Genomic DNA, 22,109 nt, shown 5'->3' on the forward strand with positions numbered 1-22,109 from the left:
CAGAATAGGTGACTGAGCTGCTGGTCATTTCGGCGGAGATTAGGGTTAAATTGGCAAGAAAAAGTGAGTGTTATGCGGCGACGAAAGTTACGTTTAGGCACCAAAACAAATAGTTAAGTTTAGGAAAAGATCTTGTTTGTATTAAAACACTCCCAAGGAACACACATTTCCCAGATGAAAGTCTTTTGTTTTCCCCGGGAAGCGAACTCTGCTCCCTTGCTTTTAAGTCCTGTACACGCTCACCCATCAGGGTACTAAGTATAATCCATTTTTTGTTTTAAGCACTGAAATTTGTATGCTTTACACGTTGTTTTTCCTGTGTGCGCCACATTAACTGCTACTGTATAAGAACGTGGCTGGCTCATGGATGTATTTGTTTTTCCAATGTCCATAAAAACAAAAATTAACTGGAAAACTGCTTGTTTTTCATCTGTTGATTTTTTGTTATTCATGTTTCTGTTTTAAACATAACGTGCATAATAATTGAAAATCCGATGGAACACAGGTCTCTTTATAATGTTATTTTTGGTCTTATGTGTTAAAGATCAAAGGTGACTAAAACCAATGCGCTCTGGACCGGATGTAACATTAACTTGTCAAAATAAAAAGTATGAGAATTGTAATAACTGGCAGAAGAACGAGATACTTTATGAATACATTGTTTGCCTATAGCTTGTCAGATTAGGCTAAAGTTAGCTATTTAGGGTTATATAAAGTATTTAATTATTTAATAATAATTTTAAAATCACATTTTAAATGAAAGTAAAAAGGCATCTAAACCCTTGTGTTGTCTTCGGGTTAAATGTGTCGTGTTTTCAAAGTTTTTTATAAGAAATATGGGTTTCTTTCAACAAAGTTAACCAAAAATAACATGCATTGTTCCCTTTCATGCTCTTCGCAAGTAAAAATTATATTCACAACTGTCATAGAATTTTGGGTGTTTTATTCAATTTTATAGCATTTATGGTCTACCCGGGTGAATTTTGACCTGGTAGTGCAATAGGGCACTATTGTGCTTTACAGAAGATAAACACACACATGCACACACATGCATGCACGTGCCCAGACACACACACACACACACACACACACACACACACACACACCATGTTGCAATCGGGTAATGTATCATTGTGCTTTACAGCAGATGAATACGCACGCACGCACACACACACACACACGCACACACACACGCACACACACACGTGCACACACACATGCGCACGTGTGAGTGTGCACACATCTTCAAAGCTACAGCTTTGTAAACTTGTTCTTATAACACCTTCGATGTGTCTTTTCCTAAATGGAGACAATACATACATACAACACATACACGTCGGCTCTCTGTTGTTTGTGAATAAAATTGCATCAGTTCATTTTGATCTTGGCTATCCTGGCTATTAATTGCCATATACCAGTCTGTTATAATCTAAAACAACTAATCATATATCCTTATTTTACTCAGAAATTAGGTATAATTCATGTAAATGAGGTCTGTTGACCATGAATTCAAAATATAAGTGTAAAACTAATGAGCTGGAATGAAGTTGGATAAAAGGGGTAACACAGAATTGAGTGATAAATTACGTCATGCTTTATGAACTGGTCAATTTTGTTATGCCAGTAACATTTATAATGACAAACAATCAAAACGGGGCACCACCCTGGAAATCAGGGACCAATAATCAAACTGTGAAACAGTCTCATTTCTGTGGTGTTCCCTTTAAAAATACCAATCTGGATTAATTTCATTAATTTATCTAGTATATTTTAAAGGAACAAAAGGAATCATGAATTAGAGCACTACCTGTTTCAACAAGCAATTATTACGACAAAATACACAAAACAATCACAGACAACTGCTATTTAAAATATAGTGGAATTTATTAACTTCAAAATCATCAATGGCCAATCAATAATCCTTTGATCAATTAAAACCAATATACCCTTTTTAAACTACAACAAAAAGCAAACAAGACATGTCTCTGTGTGGGTGCTGTGTGTGTGTGTGTGTGTGTGTGTGTGTGTGTGTGTGTGTGTGTGTGTGTGTGTGTGAGTGAGAAAAAGGGGGGGGGGAGGTGAGGAGATGTAGTCTAGCCCAAAGACTACAAAAATGGCTACTCCTGTGAGCTGCACAAAACTATTTAGCCTCACGAGGGCGGTAGTGGTGCTAGGTTATAGCTAGGGGGATAGCTAGGTCTAGCTGGTTAGCTTTCGGGCTAACGTCTTACAGACCCCAGGAACACACTAGCTACTTCTCTATGTGCTAGCTGTGTAGCTATTCGACGCACGTGTCTTTGTGTGTGTATTAGTGTGTGTGTCGAGAGGGAGAGAAAGAGAGAGAGAAAAATGGAGGGAAAACACACTTGGAATAAAGAAAAGGCACTTTGAGTCTTGATTTTTCAGGTTATGACAGTGATCACCCTCTCATTCAGCACAGTAGCTAACTTCTTCCCAGCGGGAGAAAAGCAATGTATAATTTACAGTTTTAAGCCAGGCTACATTAGTCAAAAACAACATATATCAACAGTATCGTGATCAAATGATACATTCACAGAAAATAATGGGACACGCGGTCCCGATCACAGATTAATAATCAGACGTGCACCCGTAGCACATTATTAATCGAACACCTTAATGGTAAACAATGGCCAACATTAGCCTTTACACATTAATAAACATACTATGTTCTATCTCTGCCCAGAACACTAAGCCTTACTGTATGTTGTCGTCCATCAGTTCATAGGTTTCCACGTTAAAATGTAACAAAGTTAATCACTTGTCAATGATTAACTAGAAATTCCTGCTTGGGGCAGTGGAGGGAAAAACAGTTCAGGTCGACTGTTTACGAAAACGGTGTCTCTGTTGTCCGATTTTCTTCTAGAGCATGGTGTCCTCTCCTGCAGTTTTGAACGCACGAGGTGTGTGTTTCAAATACAAGAAATCTGCCTTTTCTCTGGAAAATGGACCAATTTGGCACAAGCTTGTCGTGCTGACCTGTTTTCAACCGGAGTTGAGGTGGAAAGCAAAGATTCAGTGGTGATTGAGGCTTTTGTTCCATTGGTCAGCTGGTCGGACCCCTGTTGTGTCCAGTGACCGTTGACCAATAGGAATTCACAGTTTAGACTTCCATCAGTTTGAAACCCCCTTTCCCTGTGGAGTTCTCATATAGGTGTGACATTCCAGAATGCTACAGCTACATGCAGATCTTTCTTTATTTAAGAAAGGCCCATGTTTCTCAGAGGTCAGAGAGCCTTCAGGCTGTGGCTTTTTACATGTAGCCTTAGTGTTTAAGATCATAATGTTTAACTCTTACTTTCTGATGGTCCCAACACAACACAATGGCTAAACCACTTGACCACTTAAATGAAAGGACTTCTTTTTTATTGCAACTCTGCAGAATATTCATGTGACATGGTTGACCAACTTAACTGCCATTAATTTGAGTGTGATGAAGAACTCCTGCAGATAAAATTGGGCCATATAGCAAAACTCTCATCATATTAGTGAGGAAGCTGCAATGTTGCTTCTCTCATCCTGGTATCCTCAGGCCCTGCAGACTGGACCACACTTGGGGTTTACTGCTAGAATATTACAGTAGGCCACTTTGCTGATTCAGATTTGCCACTTGAGTCCACAGCACCATACAATATATGATAAACATGCACCAGACTGTGTGAAAGTGTATGTTCTGTAACCAAAACAGAGAGAGAGAGAGAGAGAGAGAGAGAGAGAGAGAGAGAGACTAAATGTTCTCAGTTGTAACATTCAACGCTTGCATGATTCTGTGCCATCAGTACAATGGCAGTAAATATTTATATTGCTTACCAGGAGATGTCAGTTATCTTGATCAGAAAAAATAATACATTGCAAAGTCAGGACTCGTACCAATTATTTTATTTACAACACACACATGCACACAAGCACACAGCAGCACATAGTTTTTGTTATTTAGTTCTTTGAGCTTTATGTTGTTTTGGTGTTATGTTCTAAGCCTTATGTGCTTTAGTTCACTTGTTCATTCCATTCCATTACAGTACATTAAATGACATGTCATTTAGCTGGCGCTTTTATCCAAAGCAACTTACAATTAAGTGAAAGGGAGGGGAACATGTTTTTTTTTAGTGGAGAGGGAAACCGGAGCACCTGGAGAAAACCCCATGCAGACACGGGAAGAACATGCAAACTCCATGCAGAAAGGCCCCGGGCCACCAGGGTTCCTGTGAGGCCACAGTGCTTAACATTGACCATTCCTTATTGTAATTCAACCACACAATACCTATCATGTATTATATTTTATTATCCAATATTGGTCAACTACTGTTTCAAGGGCTTAGTATGAGCAGTGAACATCTAACGAGCTGGGTGATCCAGGCACAGGCCCAGCAGTGAGGAGGTCTACCATGCTCACCATGAACTCTGGTCTAGTCTGCAGGGCCTGAGGAGACCAGACGTGAATGAGAGAGTCTCCAGTACTCTTTAAATTGTTTATTTAAAAAATGTCTTCATCACTTTGACATGTTCAGTGGCAGCTAATGTGGTCAACCATGTCACATACAATATTGTGCAGAGCAATTAAAAAAAGCCCTTATATTCTTTGCCTTTTTTTACTGGCTGGTGTAAGATTAAAGTAAAAGTAGTCAATAACGCCACACATAATGTTAGGGGAATGCAGATTTTATTTAAAATGTGATTTTAAAATTATTATAATCCTATTTTAAAACAATATCCATTCTTACTCCCTTTGTGGCTATTAATGAATGTTACTCAATTAAATACTTTATATAACCCTAAATAATTAACTTTAGCTTAATCTGACAAGCTACAGACAAAAGCTAAAGTATCTTGTTTTTCTGCCAGTTATTACAGTTCTCATACTTTTATTTTGACACGTTAATGTTACTTCCGGTCCAGAGCGCATTGGTTTTTGTCACCTTTGATCTTTAACACGTAAGACCAAAATAACATTATAAACGAGACCTGTGTTCCATCGGATTTTCAATAACTATGCACGTTATAAATATGAGCCTGTATTCTCACTGTTGGTTTAAAACGGAAACATGAATAACAAAAAATCAACAGATGAAAAATGAGCAGTTTTCCAGTTAATTTTAGTTTTTATGAACATTGATAAAATGGCAAAACGGAGCTCATAGTTAAGTTTTTTTGTTTTTGGTTTGAAACGAAAAACGAAACATCGACCCGTTTTTTGTTTTTTTTGTTTTTGGTTTAAAACGAAAAATGGATTATATTTTAGTACCCTGACCCTCCCCGACCCCCTCCCATCGCGGACAGTTCTCTTAAATACATCCATGAGCCAGCCACGTTCTTATACAGTAACAGTCAATGTGGTGCACACAGGAAAAACAACGTGTAAATCATACGAATTTCAATGCTTAGCTTTTCGTAGATTTTCGAAAGCATGGTTCATGAGAACAGGCTGCTTTGTTCTATCAGCCTAGCTGTTGCTGTGATATATGTTATGAGTAAATACAGACCAGCAGTAAAAGTATTCAGATCCTTTACTACTAGCAATACAGCAATGTTATAATACCCCATTACTAAGTAAAAGTATTTAGTAAAGACAAGTATGTTTATTATCAGCAAAATGTCATTATACTCATATCAAAAGAAAAAGTATTTATTCTGCAGGCAGAATGTCCTCAATTCAAATATTATTTTATAAAACAAGTAGCTGAAATCAAGCAATGATTGCTTCATAGCCATAATATAATAACTACATATCCTGGCTATGACATCTAATTCCTTTACACAATACGTATCACTCCCATGATCCATTGTTTCTAAAAAATATTGATTAGTGGAACTTTAATTACAAGTACCTTAGAATTGTACTTAACATTAGTATTTGAGTAAATACACTTTGTCAGTTTCCACCACAGCCACAACAGCAATGGTGTTTATTTTCCACTTTCTCTGTCTTTCTGTCGCCCTGCAGTCATCAGGCACCACTGTCATGGTGGACATAGCAGTGATGGGAGAAGCCCACGGACTAATCACAGACCTGCTGGCTGACCCCTCACTGCCCCCTAACACCTGCACCTCACTGCGGGCCGTCAGCAACCTGCTAACCACCCAGCTCACCTTCCAGCCGCTGCACAGGCCACGCCCTACTTCCCTGCTTAACCCCAGCGATACCTACACCTTCTCCGACTCAGAGGAGGGACCTGAGAAAGGAGAGAAGACGTCCATCCATAAGGTACTGTAAGGACATACATGAAGTGTCCTGATTTACACTTTACTGGTAAGATATGCAGTACTAGTGAGTCGAGATGAAAGTGAGGATGTTTCACCCAATATCAAAAGTTACAACTGTTAATCAAAAGTAGTCATAAAACATTGTAATCATTTTTTGTGGAAACGGCTGAAATAATCCTTAGATGGAAATGCAGGCCACTTTATTAGGGCCAAATGATTTATACACCACACACATGTTAATCTTTTAGTCCATGTTTCAGCTAATGAGTGCTTCCTGCTCTCAGAGATTTTAGCATCAAATGAAGGAGTGTATTTTCATAGAGTTGAGTGAAGAAAAATAGAACACGTCTACTGCTCCGAGCACTGTTCTCCCTTTCATAGCCACAGCTGTGTCAACATGACAGATGTGCAGAGCCAGACTGTGTGTGTGTGTGTGTGTGTGTGTGTGTGTGTGTGTGTGTGTGTGTGTGTGTGTGTGTGTGTGTGTGTGTGTGTGTGTGTGTGTGGGAGAGGCAGCATGAAGGTGAACGCATCTCTCAAAAAGGTAAAAAAGAGGGATGGGTATGTGTCAATGAAACTGGACCCCCCCCCACCACAATTATGGATCCAGTTATTAATCTGAGGAAGATACCTGTCCTGGCTGTCTTGTAAGCTGGCGTGTGGTCGATGGCTGCCATGCCGTCAAGCCAATTGTATGGTTGACAGGTGTTTTTTTTTTTTACATTGTCTGAACTTTGTAAAGTAGTTAAGACAAAATATGCCTGTTGAGTGGCCAGTGAGGCTGCACTCATTAAGACTCTGCTTCCCAGAGAGAACGTGCCCGGTTCTATCTGCCCGGGAGGTTAATAGCAGGAGGAGTGAAGGTGGTTAGTGTGGGAGTGGAAAGCCCTACGCTTGCTTTTTTGCCTCCTGGCTAACAGTTTAAAGTCCATCATGGTGCATACTGATGCCTTTCAAGCATTTTTCCAAAGGCCATTTTCTGCCCAACACAGGGCATGATCTCCGTGCTGTAAAAAAGCCACTGCATTAGAAGCACATACTGTACAAAAATCAAAAAACATGAATGACAAAACACACAACTAATTATAAAAGGTTACACCGATCTCACTTTTCTCACCTAAACAGTTATGGAGATAAGTCCAGGTATAGACTTAAATTAACAGTGACAGCAGCAGGAATGAGCTGTATTTTTATTTTTCTTTACTTTTGTTTTTTTCTGAGGATAGCCTGGTTTTTGCCATGCTGCTGCCGATGATGATGTGTGTGTGTTTCTGTTATGTGTGTTTCTGCTTTTGATGCGTGTCTGCAGGAATTTTATTAGAATCGAACTATGGTGCTGCAAAATCACACCATAGCATCATTAATCCACTTTTAAAATCCAGAATTAAACACATAATTTAATGCAATTGTAGTATGCACTATACAAAAGACATTAGTAATAGCATATATGCTATTTTGTGTGCATAAATGTGTCAGTGTGTGTACATATAGTACGCTCTGATTGTGCATGGCTCTTTTGTAGGTGTGTGTTATTTTTGTAGTATAAATTTGCGTACATAACACAGAGTACATAGAAGTCAGTAAAATGTCCACTAAACTGACCTATACCAACGGTGTGTATGAGTGTGTGTGTGTGTGTGTGTGTGTGTGTGTGTGTGTGTGTGTGTGTGTGTGTGTGTGTGTGTGTGTGTGTGTGTGTGCTTGCACTCAATGTATGACGCCTTGCTGTGAATGGGCTCATTCAGGATTCTGAGGCGATCTTTACTAGGTCACCCTGCAGAAGACTGAGAGAGAGAGAGAGAGACTGCCATGTTTAGCGCTGCTGTCCCAAGCTGCTGCATGGCACCGAACAGATGGAGGCATCAAAAGGGCACAGATCATTGGGAATCCCAGAGAAAAGAAAGAAAAGAAATAAAGAAAGAGCAAAAAGAAGGCAGATAAAGGAAGAGACTGAGAGAGCGAGACAAAAGAGACTTACAGAGAGAATGAGAAGCAGAGAGGCTGTGTCTGTGCAATGTTATACTGACGTATCTAATAATGTACCATGTGCGGCATCGTTGGTACAGCTGCCTGTCAATATTCTCCAGTCAGTGATAACTGTGTTGATTCTCTTTGGATGCAATGAAGGAAAAAATGAATGTGCTTCAAATCATGAAAGATTTTCCAGGTTATATCAGCTGCTTAATTTGTTTCATCCAGGGCACATTCAGGGAAAAAAAACTGTCTCATCTAGATGATCAATTTGACTGCAGACAGAGCGAATAAGCATTAACCTTATCTCACAGAGAGTACTTTTAGAGCCAACACAATTACAGTTTTTTTATATTCCTGCAGTTAGTTATGGGTGAGGATTTAATCATTTATAAAAAAAATAATAAGAAGGGTGTGTGTGTGTGTGTGTGTGTGTGTGTGTGTGTATTTTCCTGTGTGTGCAGCGTCTGAGGCGGAGTCTCCACCCTGGTCTTTTGAGGAGGATCTCTTCCACGTGGACCACCACCACCTCCGCCACAGGCCTGCCCAGCATCGAGCCTGGGCCCGTCCGAAGGGACCGCAGCGCCAGTATCAAGCCCTACCATGAAGCACTCACCTGCAGGTACCTAACACCTAGCAGGAGCTACAGCTGAATGACTGACATTTATTTGTTCTTTCTCAGCATCCACCTCTCCTATACTCAGAAACGAAAGATTTAAGAAAGATTTAGCAAATGTAGTCTCGTTTTTACATTATTCCTTGCTTTCTTTATTATTTCTTTCTTCCCCAGGAGTTATACTGTATGAAAAAAAAGTTTGCTATGTTTGAAGCAAAGCCCTAGAATTTTGTTGTATACAGTATACTAATTAGGTCCTACTGTGCAACATTGTACTATAGATATACACAACCATGTTACAAATGCTTTAAGGAGGACTTCTACAATGGCTACCACAATATGACAAATGTCTCTGAAGGTTTAGAGGTTTATTCCCAGCAGTGTGGCTGTAGTTATATCAAAGACAGCGTGAGTGAACAGTAATGGCGCAGCAGTTCGGAAGAGGATGTGTGTGCTATGGGAGCCAGAATGGAAATATGCCCCACAGGAAAACACATTAACCTGAATAACTAAGACACACATCAACTCTCTGCACAGTAGTGCTGAAGATAGCATGAGAAAGAGGCTACAAAGAAATAGCATGGCTCAGAAGGAGATGTATGCATGTGATATTAATGGTATTCTTTATTTTTATTTTATGTAATTCTTGGGGGAAGCTGTTGTGGGATAGAGAAGGTTGCAGGATATGTATGAGTGTTTGTGTGCATTAATGGGTCTGTGTGCATGAAAACATGTATTTGTGTGGTGCGGTTTGTGCCTGGATGCACTTTGCTTTGCAAAAGCTGTTGAGAAAATATGGCCTGGTTATTCTATTGTGCTCAGACAGGACTAGTACACATGCAGTGAATCAGTAGAAATGTCAAGACACGACAGTCCCATATTGTTGAAAACACAACAAATAACTGTGTTTCTTTCTGCTGTTTTTTATTTCACTACTAAATCACATTGATTCAGTAAATCTAGAATAAACACAGGTTCTTGATTTATTATAGTAAGTATGATTACTAAGTGAAATTTCAGCATCATTTACTATGATAAGCGCAGAGATTGCATTCCTTACAATTACTTTGTGATTACTGTGACGTTGTGTTTGGATTATCTCAGAATGGCTTGTGTTTTTTTTAATGAATTTCAATGAAGAAAAAATGGAGATTCAGATTTGAAAATGTTCAACTGTGCATGTTTGCGAGTACTTGAATATGAGTTACTGTGCATGCAATGTTTTTATGATGTGGATGCACAAGCAGTAGTCGACAGCACACGCTCCCTGTCTTTAAAATATTAACTATGTCTGAACAAGAAAGAGTCTCTTTGTACTATCAACCTTATTCAGTTTGTCCCCTGTCAAGTTTGTGTCACGGGCATGAAAGTCCTCTGATGGAAATTCTCTGCAAATACAGAAGCTTCTCTAGTATAGGTTTGTGTATATATGTGTACGTGTTGTTGTATAAAGATAATTTAAATTTCAGAAGAACTTTAATCAGATCTCTTAACTGAAGCTGCAGCTTAATTATTAATGTGTAGAAGAACTTCAGAAAGCCATGTCTGATGTCAATGACATGCTGAAAACAGCCTGTATTAATTCAAACAATACAGTTTCAACTGATGGTAATTGTTGTGTTATTCAGTTGCATTTGTTTGGAAGTTTATGTGCAGACATACAGAACAGATGTTGGGTTTTTCCTTCTCTTTATTTAAGGCTATATATGAAGATTTATTTTCAAAATAAAAGAAAGTGCAACCTGTCAATAAAGACAGAATACATCTAATGAGCTTAGTTTTCTGGAACTTGAGATTTAAATCAGCTCGCACATGTACTTACTGGAACAGTCAGTTAGATAAAAACTAACTCACTGCTGTAAAATGAGGGATGACTGCAACTACATGGCCTATTTCCTTCCTCAGATTAATTTAGAAATTAATTTTATGTGGATCATTTTGGCTGAAATTAGATGTTTCCAAAAGAGTTGCAATGTTTTTAAGTTTGGGAATTAGAAGCAAAGTCCAATCACAGGTGGTCAGCTTGTCCGATCAGTTGTACTGAGTATAGTTGGTACTGCTTGTGTATATACTTATACACAGCTTAATTCATCCAGGTTGTTGCCAGCCTATCTTTATTTGTTTAGTATTTTTTGTTGTGAGGAGATTTGTTTCATGGAGCTGTTAACTGATTATGGCTGTACTGTTCCTGTAAACATGTGGCTCCTGTCTTCCAAGCTAATTATTTAAGCCGAGCTGTCTGGAGTAACACGCTAACTAGCCAGCCAGACCATGCCTGCAGCTTATGATAGATAGACACACCTACAATATTTGCTCAGTTTATGGCCATTATCTGATACTCATGTAGATTAAATTATTAGGTGCAATAATATTCCATTTTACCTCTCTGGCACATACAGCAGTTCTTTCTAAGTGTTTAAAGAGCAGATCAGTGTTCTGTTGCGTCCATTGAGACGCATCAAGTGACACAAAAACTGCATAACGTATTCATCTTTACTATTGTTAAAATAAATAATGTGTATGAAACATGAATTGACTTTTCTGCAAAAATGTGACCAATAACTACTGCAATGTGTTGTAATATACAAAATACTGCTACCATGAAAACACCATGAGGCCAAAAGTAAAGAAATGGTTTTTGCAGAGGAGTTCTGGGTTTCCCTGCAGAGCCCTGATCTTAGATGTATAATATACAGTGCTTTCCTCAAAAAACAATGTATAGACTAATACAAAATGAATCCCTCTCAATCATCACGTATGCCCTGCTAGAAGTGTGTGGTGTGGCAGAGACCCTGCCCTCTGCTTGGATTTTCTCTTTTCTTCCTATATTGGTGAAAGCGGGACGTTTGTGGGCACCAACAAATAGCCTTTGGGCCCCACGTTGGTGTGTAACCCCCAGCCAATAACAGCGTGCAGGTTGTGCCCGTTTTCATTCCCAACCGCTGCTTTGCCCATCGCATCTCATATTGACACACAAGTCTAACTGACACAGACACACAGAAACAGACAGGATGAAGCTTTGCATTCACTCATAATCCGACAATGCCCATTTCTGCATATATATAATCTGGGCTGAACAGAATTCAGTGTGCCTGTGTCCATGTAGTCTGCTGTAGGGGGTGATTTACCCGGCACATTTTTGCACATATCAGTGTGTGCATTGAGTACATTCTTTTCTGACCACTAGGAAAGAACATTACTTGCTGATTCCTGTGTAACCACTCACATTTAAGAGTTAAGAGGATTTATAAGCACTCAACACTTTCCAGACATTATTCTTTGAAGGGTAGAAATACTTATGAAAGAGCTCTTTGTGACGTGTGACATCCTCATACTAATACAAACTCATACTAGTGGTATTGTTTAAGGTGAGTTAGCACTTAAAGAAAGACTACCCTCCTACTCACTTGTAGGACAAATTCTGAGGTAGCATTTTTGTTTTTAGTGATTTATTCAAATCTGTTAGTGAACAATTATAAATATAAAGGTAAAATATGTAAAGAAAATAAGATTTCATCATAGTGTTACAAATTTCTTTGGAGCTTTGGTCAGGGAGGAGTCTTCAATACAAATTATGTATCTGTGGACAACATAACTGTCACATTGTGTATCTGCTTGTTGATAAAAAGCAGTCATAAACAATCAATACATAACACATTTGTTAAAATATTTACACAACAAAAAAGAAGAAAGTAAATACAAAAAACACAAAATGAATTCAACACAAATAAAAAAATTAATTAAATAAAACAAAATGTTACCGCACTGAGTAAAAACAAAATCTGCAAACATTTTTGTGTTGTGTCTTGAGCCCTCTCAAGAACTGTGTGGGCTGCGTCCGTTAGTGACTTGTTTGGGTCTGTTTGCACAATGGCAGTGTGATACTCGAACAAGTTCTGTAAATGTAAGCACACTGAGCAGCTTCTGTACACAAAGCCGTGTCGCCTGGTCATAAAGCTCAGCCCAGCCCAGCAGCAGGCCCCAGCTATGGCCACTTATGGCGGTGTGAGTATAAACAAACACCTGGGCCTCTCCCCAGCACCAGAACCTCACAATTAACACACACACACACACACACACACACACACACACACACACACACACACACACACACACACACACACTTAGACACAGTCACAGCTTCTTCTTCTTCTGGCAGAGGTTATACAGACACAATTGGAGAGTACAGAGAGTCTCTGGGTTTAATTTACTGCAGGTGAGAGGGCTCTTTTCGGAGTAACACTTGTTTCAGGCATCTTATTCAGATGTTTAAAGTGAAAAAGAGAACTGTTTAAGGCTTCAGTGTCGAGCTAAAATACACGTAAACAGGACCCATGCCTAATGACAACTACTTGCTGTTGTTGGGGTTAAACCTGTGATAGTTTCTTAGCAAACAGCAACCTGCCAACACAGCATCTCTCAAGTGGGCTTTAACACAACAATCACGTTTTGGGGAGTGTTTTTGTAAAATATGTACTGTAACCTGTATTTATTATCCCTTTTGAGAGCTAGCCAAGACATAGTAACATAAGAATTTATTTACAGATCAAACAAAACATCAATAATCATTCCTGATATGTAATGAGTCCTCAGAAAAGTGAAAGGCAGAAATGGTTGGGGAAGAGGGAAGGAGAGAAAGAACACATTGAGGGGAGAAAATGAACACATGGCTTCAATTGCCTTCTCTCTGCTCCATCATCAAATCTGTAGAATCTTAATTAGGACATTAGGCTTCTTTTTTTCTCCCTCCTTTTTCCATCATGTCAGCTTTCAGTGACGTACATTGTTCAGAAGGAATAACACCAACTTCAAAGCTACAATATCGCCTTTTTTATCACACAGACCCGGCAAAAAGGGGGCGATTGAATGCCTTCCATTTCCCTCAGCCCCGGCCACTGTGCTGTTATCTTCGTCACGTCATCTGGCTTGAGAGTAGGTAGATTACTGGAAGCAGAAATAATGGCTGCTGTGTTTATCGTGGCTTGGACACTGTCCTTTTGGGCTCTGAACCAAAGGTAATCTGTCAACCTGCTGTGAGTAGTTGAGTATAAAAACTGGGAGTAAACTGCAGTGGAGAGGGGAGCAGGCAGAGGCCAGTCAGAGCTCATTGCATGGCTCGATACTATTAAGATAAGCAACATGGATGGAGAAGGCTGTTCTCAGAAAAAGCAGACAATGTTGCAATTTATACAGTAGTTCCTATTGCAGGATAATTAACTTGATGAAGGTTTATTCTGGAGAATGCCAAGGTGCTTTGGTATGAGCACAGGAGTCATTTTCAACTTCACAGACTCCCAATTGACTGTTGACAATTCACTTTGGCTGTATTTAAATTTGTTAAAATGATGTGTAAAGCAAGAAACCAATTTTGACCTTTCACCTTTGTATGACTATTCTTGTTTAAAAAAGCACACGTTTGAAAAAAAGTTCATTATGCATAAAACATTTATTTTACTAAATAAAAGTACTGTATCTGCAAAGTCACAAAATTATTATACAGAACTTCTAGAGCTGAAGAGATGAATTGATTAATTGACAGAGAATTCATCCACAAATATTTTGATGATCGATTAATAAAAAGTCATTTTATAAAGCAAAAATACCAACATTTTACTGTTTTTTTTGTCTTCTATGAGGGAGATGTACGATTTTTGGCTCAGTTGAACGCACAAAACAAGCAATTTAAAAAAATCGTGAGAGAGTGGATAAAGAGAAGGAGCGCTGTGAATCAGAGGAATAAAACACTATTTTTGAATTGTTTTCACTGCGGTTATGATTGTTTCAGATTGTTTATGTTCTAAAGCACAAATAAACACACACCTCAGCAGGAAAGTGCAGCATTGTTGGATAATGAATGTGTGAATGGAGAGCTTCATCCTGTTTGTTTCTCTGTGTCTGTGTCAGTTAAACTTGTGAAAAAGTAAACATCCCAAACTCACGAAAATAAAAAGAAAAGAGAAAATCCAGGCAGAGGGCAGGGTCTCTGTAGAAACAGACAACACCACTTCTAGTGGATCATAAGTGTGAGAGAGAGAAAGAGAGAGGGATTCATTTTGTATTAGTCTATACATGTACCTTTAATGTTGGAGAAACATTGTTGTTTTGGTTAAAGAATTAAAAAAACTCCACTCTGACTTGAAGCACTAGACAGGATGGGTTATTTTTTCAATACCTAACTGAACCCATGCTCTTTTCCTAACCTTAACCAACGTGTTTTTGTTGCCTAAATCCAACCTGACCACACAACTGAACAAACATATTTGCAGGCAGTAGTTACATTCTTCCCAAAGGTATCAGGCAAAACAAATCTTTAGTATATCAACACCATTTCTTTGAGACAGTGTTGAAACAAAAACATACAGGAAAGTGTATTTTGTCTTCGTACTGTAGGTATATCTCACTGGGACAGTTAAATTACTGTAACTACAATGCTAACTACTTTAACTACACTTAAGAAGCTTTTTGTGATAAAAGCAGAGTCACTTGATACGTGACTGACAGATTCCTTGAGTGAAACTGGTCGGCCTTCTTATTTACATTCAGAGCTGAAGGCTCAATGTCAGTAGCTGAGGCTATTCTGCTGCATGAGCAGAATAGGAAGATTGTCTGCCAGTTCTTCAACTTTCATTAAAAGTAAACCTTTTAAGCCAAGCACTGCTGCCTGCCCAGACCCCCCTGACAATAATGTACTAACTGTTCACCCGCCAAACTATCAAACTATTTTATATTCCACACCTGCTAGGCATTACTCACAGTGGTCCAACCTGGCCATGCAAACACAACAGAACTCCCTTTGTTGGGGCCTCAGGACCATTAGGCAGGGTGGGTACAGCTCAAAAGTGTTCAAGAAATAATTTATCAGAAGAAGATAGACACACTACAGGGCTTTGTGCTCCCTGTGACACCATGCTCTAACGGCAGGCATTTCCTGCCCTGAGAAGGCAGGTTTTACAACATTTAGGGAGAGGTATTTTAATTGGAACCATCTACAGTCTGACAGTGGCCTCAATGGAGAAACATGGAAAAGCTGTTGAGAGCAGCTCGGGAGGCTCCCCATGGTGTCACACAGCTAACTAACGAGCACAGGCCAGCTCAAGGCTCTTTCCGTAAAAGATAATATTTGCTATTTGATATATAAACCAGTCAGTAAATGTGGATATTTCCACATATATCTGTCTCTCAGATTGTGGCTTGCAGTAAGCCGTTCCAGTGGCTGATCCTGATTTGTCGTTAAGCTCAAAAAGGGTGGACTCAATTTCTAATGAGTCATTTATAACAGTGCCAATACCAGCAACTGTTTCAAATGTGTTTTGTTTTTTATTCTCATTGCATTGTGTTAATGTGTGCATCCATTAAATTCATTAATGAGTATTTTTCTTGAAGCATCTGTACGTCTGTTTCATGTTGGGACAGCACAGTAGGAATCCCATTATGTTTTTTTTCTTCTTGACAAGTTCTGTTTGACATCAAAGACAGATGAAGTGAATGGCATTATTCCCAATTCTTTGGCACAGCTACAGACAGAAAAGGCTTGCACATCTCGCTTTCTACAAACAAACACATGTAGTATTCTGTATTTGTCCCCCAGTGATTCTTCATTTGAACATTTTCTGTTGATTTTGGTTTTTAACACTGTTCTGCCAAACAAAATCAACTACGTAGAATTCTGATAAACACCTTTTTTCTTACAAGAGTAATTAAAATATCTTCACCTACACAAACTACAAAACAGATTCTGGCATTTGATTAGCAGATGTTTTAACACTCATGTACGTAAATGTCTGAGCAGAGGATACAATTGACCCTAATAACCCTAATGTTTTTTGACATTTGGCTTTCAGTATGTAGTCTCTAGCATCGAGGCAGGATCTTCTTTAAGAAATCATTGAAATTGATAGATTTTGACAAACATATGCAGTAGTCGAAGATGCAACAGCACCAGCCGCAAATATCACAGCATTACAACACGGAACGTCACACGCTATGGAGTTAAATTCAACATTTCTCTTTAATGCACTTTATCTCTAACCTGTTAATCCCCTCTTGTCCACAGCTGTGGGAGACCATACATCAGACTGGGCCATGGGGAGGGTTCTATAGACAAGGGAGACAGGATACCACGGTCAGGTATACTCTCAGTCTTTTTTCTTCTTATCATTACCGGTACCTCCAAAAAGCATATGATGAGTGCATGAAGAGGGCATACGTATATACTATATCATAGTGTTTATTTATAGGTAACGATATAGAAGCCTAATACAGTAGATATTCAAAACAAAAAAAAATCAAAATGCATGTCCCATAGTGTACAGCTGCATAAAAACCTGAATAAACAAATTACTTTTGTAGCTGTGTTACAGAAAAAATGGAAACACACATTTCCAACATCTTGTGTCTGAATCATTTTCTTTGGTTCTCCATACAAAACAACTAACTTAGATGTTGTGAAGACAAATCAATATCATTTCAACATAATAATCATTTTCAGCTTAAGCTTAAATTTTTAAATTCTCAGTCACTTATAGTCAGGGTAAGAAAAACATTCACTGTGTTGCACCAGTATTCAACAACCAATCAGTTAGAAATCCAGCATTGAAAAAGCAGTTTTTCTGATGATACAAACTCAGACTACTGTATAAAGCACTGCTGCCGCCAGACACACTGTAAGATATGTTTTGAGTAAGGGTGTGGCAGCAATCACTAACATGAACCACTGTTAATGAACAGGAGTTATCACCCTCTCTGGGACTTTGACATAGCAGACAATTGGCTATAACAATTTACAGAGAAGTAAATTCAAAAACCTGACTAGATCAGTTTATCAGTTCCTTTTAGGCTGCAGTGTGACATCTCTTTGTTTTTACTTTTACTAGCAGAGGACCAAGTGTTGGTGTCATCAGACTATGAGAGCACCCACGAAGCCAACCACAGTGACAGCAGTGATGTAGCACACACAGAGGAGGACACAGAGGAAGGAAAAAACCCAGCCCAGAATGTCATCCTCCATCCAATAATACCTCCTGAGGTAAAGCGAGGCAGAATTACTGCTCATACAATAAACAAACCTACATACATTATTAACATTGTATTTGCCTTACCACTTTTCATTATGTGTCACAGGACAAACCAATGCTGGCTCCAGAGCCGTTAGTAATGGAGGACTTAGAGCCTTTAATGAGTCAGCTAAATAATTGGAACTTCCCCATCTTCAGTTTGATGGAAAAGACCAACGGGAAATGTGGACGGATCCTTAGTCAGGTGAGCACATCCAGAGCACCAATGATTAAGCTCAGAGGTCAGCCAAAGTGCCAATAAAACTTTATTATTTGCATAATGATACTATGATTTGGACACAGACTCAATTAGATTTTTGTCTTTCAGGTCTCCTACAGGCTCTTTGAAGACACTGGCCTGTTTGCAACCTTCAAGATTCCTTTACATGAATTCATGAACTACTTCCATGCCCTTGAGAATGGTTACAGAGACATACCATGTAAGCTTGAACATCTCGCTCTGTCTCATGTTTTTTAATTTTGCTTCAGTTTAGTTATAACCTTGTTTGCAGCTGTAACACTGAAATCAGCCACTAGAGGGTAGTATCACACCGTCATATATGACTGTATGCAGCCTTTACGTTGTTAAAAGAAACATAAGCAGTCTAACAGTGCACCCTGGTGGAGAAGATTGCACACACTGAGCAGACTTGTTTCTTTCCTGACCCAGATCACAACAGGGTCCATGCCACAGATGTGCTGCACGCAGTCTGGTACCTCACCACACAGGCTGTGCCTGGTCTGCCCAGCCTTTTTACTGACCATGGCTCTGCCAGTGACTCAGGTGTGTCCATAAATGCAGACATTTGCTTGTCCTGGTGGGGGTGCTAGTGTGTATGTGACTCTATTAGTCCATAAAAGTATGATGGAAGTTGTCACATAAGAACACATAAGCTCCCAATACCTTTTTGTTCACTTTTTATAACTTTTGTTAAGCCATTTATTACCATAAAGATCCATATGTAGGCCAGACTTTTTTATTTAGATATTTCCATCTGCCTGTAGCTTTACTGTGAGCCATCTCTAAATGTCGGAGCATCAAACCTGCAGGAGTGTGTGTTCTTATCCTACTCACAGTTTGTATTATCTTACTCAGGGTTTTGGCACTTGCATTTACGTACCAAACACTATTTGAAGTCTAGAACAGCATGAAATTGCAGGCAGATTAGAGTTCCCTCTCACCCATATTTCCATAACCTCATTTGTATGCCTTACTAGGGCCATCCCTTTGATCCACATATAAGTGGATTTGAATGTTCAAGAGTTGTGTTTCTGCGCGTGTGTACTCTAGAAGAGTGTGTGTGTTAAGGCATATGCACATGAAAGTACATCATGTGTAAATTTTGCCACCCTGCTCTTCACCCTGCTCACTTTGTCTGTTCCCCTGTGGCTAGACTCTGACAGTGGAATAACACACAGTCATATGGGCTTCCTGGTTTCAAAGACCTACACTGTGTCAGAAGATGGTTACGGCTGTCTGTCAGGCCTCATACCTGCTCTGGAGCTCATGGCCCTTTATGTGGCTGCCGCAATGCACGATTACGACCACCCCGGGAGGACCAATGCTTTCCTCGTGGCCACCAGCGCCCCACAGGTACTCGTGCTATTCAGCCTATAGTAGAGAACAACTTTTGATTAGGATCAAAGTCAGTGAAAGTTCGGGCGCCTGGGTAGCTCACCTTGTAGAACATGCGCCCATATATAGAGGTTTACTCCTAGACACAGCGGCCACAGGTTCAACTCTGACCTGCAGCCCTTTGCTGCATGTCATTTCCCCTCTCTCTCCCCTTTCATGTCTCCAGCTGTCTTATAAAAATAAAGGCCTAAAATGCCCAAAAAATAATCTTTAAAAAACAAAAATCAGTTTTTCTTTGTAATCAACAAGATGATCATTTGATTGGTGATTTTCATCCACTTTTTCATTGCCAAACTGCACTGGCAAAGCTGAAGCGAATCATCAGTCTGACAGCATAATCAAACAATCACCAGTTACAGTAGCTTCTTGTTGCTTGTCAGAAATTGACAGGTGTTGAGGTTGGATTTGTAAAGTTCTGTTTTATGGAGTATTTTCTGTCTAGACATATCTCTTCAATGTAGATATGTAGTCATAATACTGAAAGAGATCAGAAAGTAGCACACAGTACAGTGGCTCTAATTTTCTTGATCATACTTTGGAAGCATGATGTGGTTTTCTCATTTCTTTCAGTGTTGTAGTGAATCTTCTACATCACCCAGTCTCTCTTTTTTAGTACTGCATGTGCAGGATTGCTGACTTCATATATAGGCATTTCTGTACTTGTTTATGTAAATGTGAAGTGCTTGTGTGTTTGCAGGCAGTGCTCTACAATGATCGATCCGTTCTCGAAAACCACCACGCTGCCTCAGCCTGGAACCTCTTCATGTCGCGGCCAGAGTACAACTTCCTCGTCAACCTGGATCACGGGGAGTTCAAGCGTTTCCGTTTCCTGGTCATTGAGGCCATATTGGCCACTGATCTGAAGAAGCACTTTGACTTCCTGGCTGAGTTCAATGCCAAGGTACTTCTAAAAACATAACTGTTTTACATTAAATATTGAAAAGATGTAAATTTTAGATCTGAAGAGTTTATGGATATGGTGATTAAATCCGTTGATAATGTTAATTTGACAACATCATGAACTTAAACTTCTCAGATTGTTTGTTGAACATTAATTTAAGTATTTTTGGGGGCTTGAAATTATAGGTCAATGCACTGGCTTATGAATACCTATCCTCAGATATGAAGTGAAATGTTTACATATGAATAGTTTTTTTATTCTGTTGTCTTCAGAAACTTGATTGGCTGAATAATGAGTTGTCTGGTAAACTTTAAATGGTAGCAGTATTCTTTAGTTTTATGAGTCAAGTATGTTCTGTGGAGGTGCTTGCCTCATACAGTCACACCTCAGCTCTTTTAATACTGAAAAACAGCTTTATTGAACGGGAAATGTCCAGTGTTTTTTGAAGAACAGGTCTGTTTGTGCAGAACATTAGTATATTCAGCTCACATCAACAACACAAAGCACCCAGCAGCTTCTTAAGAACTTGTTTAAGCAGAATGTTGGCTTTAGATTTGAGGTTCTTGTGTTTTTCCCATTGTGAGTATGAGTACAATGGTGGTGCTCGATGGCCAGGGCCTGTCAACTAGCATTGAGCTCGCTGGCTTGGCAGCAAACGTAAAAGCAATGTCTGTCACTGTAGTGCACCCTGCTCTGCTCTTCCTGGAAGGAAATTAGCTTTCTCTGAAGTTCCCATCAAGTTTCGCACTTGATCTCTAAAGTTTCCTGAATTATTAGGTTAGAATGATAGGACTCTGGGAGTCAGTGGTGCTCCTTTTCAAGATCTGAAGCTCATTAAGCATTACTAGAAATAAAAAAAAACATTTAAACAGTGTAGAATAGTAGAATATATCTTACACAAACTTTATGTGATCATAACATATTTAAAGCATAGTAATTAAAACCTCTACATACAGGTAAATAAAGCACATTTTACCAGGAAAATGTCTGCTCATGTATGTATTAAAAGGCTTTAAGTTCTCATTGCTTTTGTCTCATCGACAGTGCATTCCAGTGTTGCTGTCTTCTCCCTGATTAATTAACCCTCTAGACATTAATATAAATACACAATATTTGAACAACAGATCTATGGCATCACATTTACATAATATCTACATATCACACGCTGTGCCTGCCAACATAATTGAATATGTTAAAAGTCAACATGTCTGTTTGTTGATCCCCTAGGTGGGTGATGATCCATCCACAGGTATTGATTGGTCTAATGAGAATGACAGGTTGCTGGTCTGCCAGATGTGCATTAAACTGGCTGACATCAATGGGCCTCTGAAGTGCAAGGACCTGCATCTGCAGTGGACAGAGGGCATTGTCAACGAGTTCTACGAACAGGTGTGTGAACCCACTCTGATCGGAGCTTGTTTTTATTTGCTAAACTAAAGATCAGTGTTCTGTCATGTTTACATGCAGGGGGAACACACCAACACAAACACCTGTGCAGTATAACATACTATCCAATACAATACTTACTTAATACAATAAACCTTGTTGAGGGTTTGGTTGAGGAGAATGTTAAGGTGTCAGTGTCATTGTATTTTCTGAGGACATGATTTTATCATTTTGATTTTAGTTTATTTATTCATATAACATATATGTTATTGTGTCTTTCAGTTAGCCCCACCCCACCCTCCTCATCATTGGCAAGAAGAATGTAAC

At 39.2% G+C, this 22,109-nt stretch overlaps 1 protein-coding gene across 3 annotated transcripts in view; it reads left to right on the forward strand.

Annotated features, from left to right (window-relative positions):
• LOC144522311 (cGMP-inhibited 3',5'-cyclic phosphodiesterase 3A-like) overlaps nucleotides 1-22,109 on the forward strand; it is a 76,658-nt gene that overhangs the window by 48,468 nt on the left and 6,081 nt on the right. For 2 of the 3 annotated variants that reach the window (XM_078257278.1, XM_078257280.1), the window contains exons 3-12: nucleotides 5,960-6,220; nucleotides 8,655-8,812; nucleotides 16,860-16,933; nucleotides 17,680-17,831; nucleotides 17,927-18,064; nucleotides 18,188-18,299; nucleotides 18,530-18,643; nucleotides 19,254-19,453; nucleotides 20,193-20,396; nucleotides 21,624-21,785. In XM_078257278.1, coding sequence (XP_078113404.1) covers nucleotides 5,960-6,220; nucleotides 8,655-8,812; nucleotides 16,860-16,933; nucleotides 17,680-17,831; nucleotides 17,927-18,064; nucleotides 18,188-18,299; nucleotides 18,530-18,643; nucleotides 19,254-19,453; nucleotides 20,193-20,396; nucleotides 21,624-21,785 — 1,575 coding nt within the window. The remainder of the gene's footprint in view (nucleotides 1-5,959; nucleotides 6,221-8,654; nucleotides 8,813-16,859; nucleotides 16,934-17,679; nucleotides 17,832-17,926; nucleotides 18,065-18,187; nucleotides 18,300-18,529; nucleotides 18,644-19,253; nucleotides 19,454-20,192; nucleotides 20,397-21,623; nucleotides 21,786-22,109) is intronic. The other variant, XM_078257279.1, reaches the window with a different exon arrangement.

The sequence above is a fragment of the Sander vitreus genome, chromosome 8 (assembly GCF_031162955.1).
Source record: "Sander vitreus isolate 19-12246 chromosome 8, sanVit1, whole genome shotgun sequence".
NCBI classification, from domain to species: domain Eukaryota; kingdom Metazoa; phylum Chordata; class Actinopteri; order Perciformes; family Percidae; genus Sander; species Sander vitreus.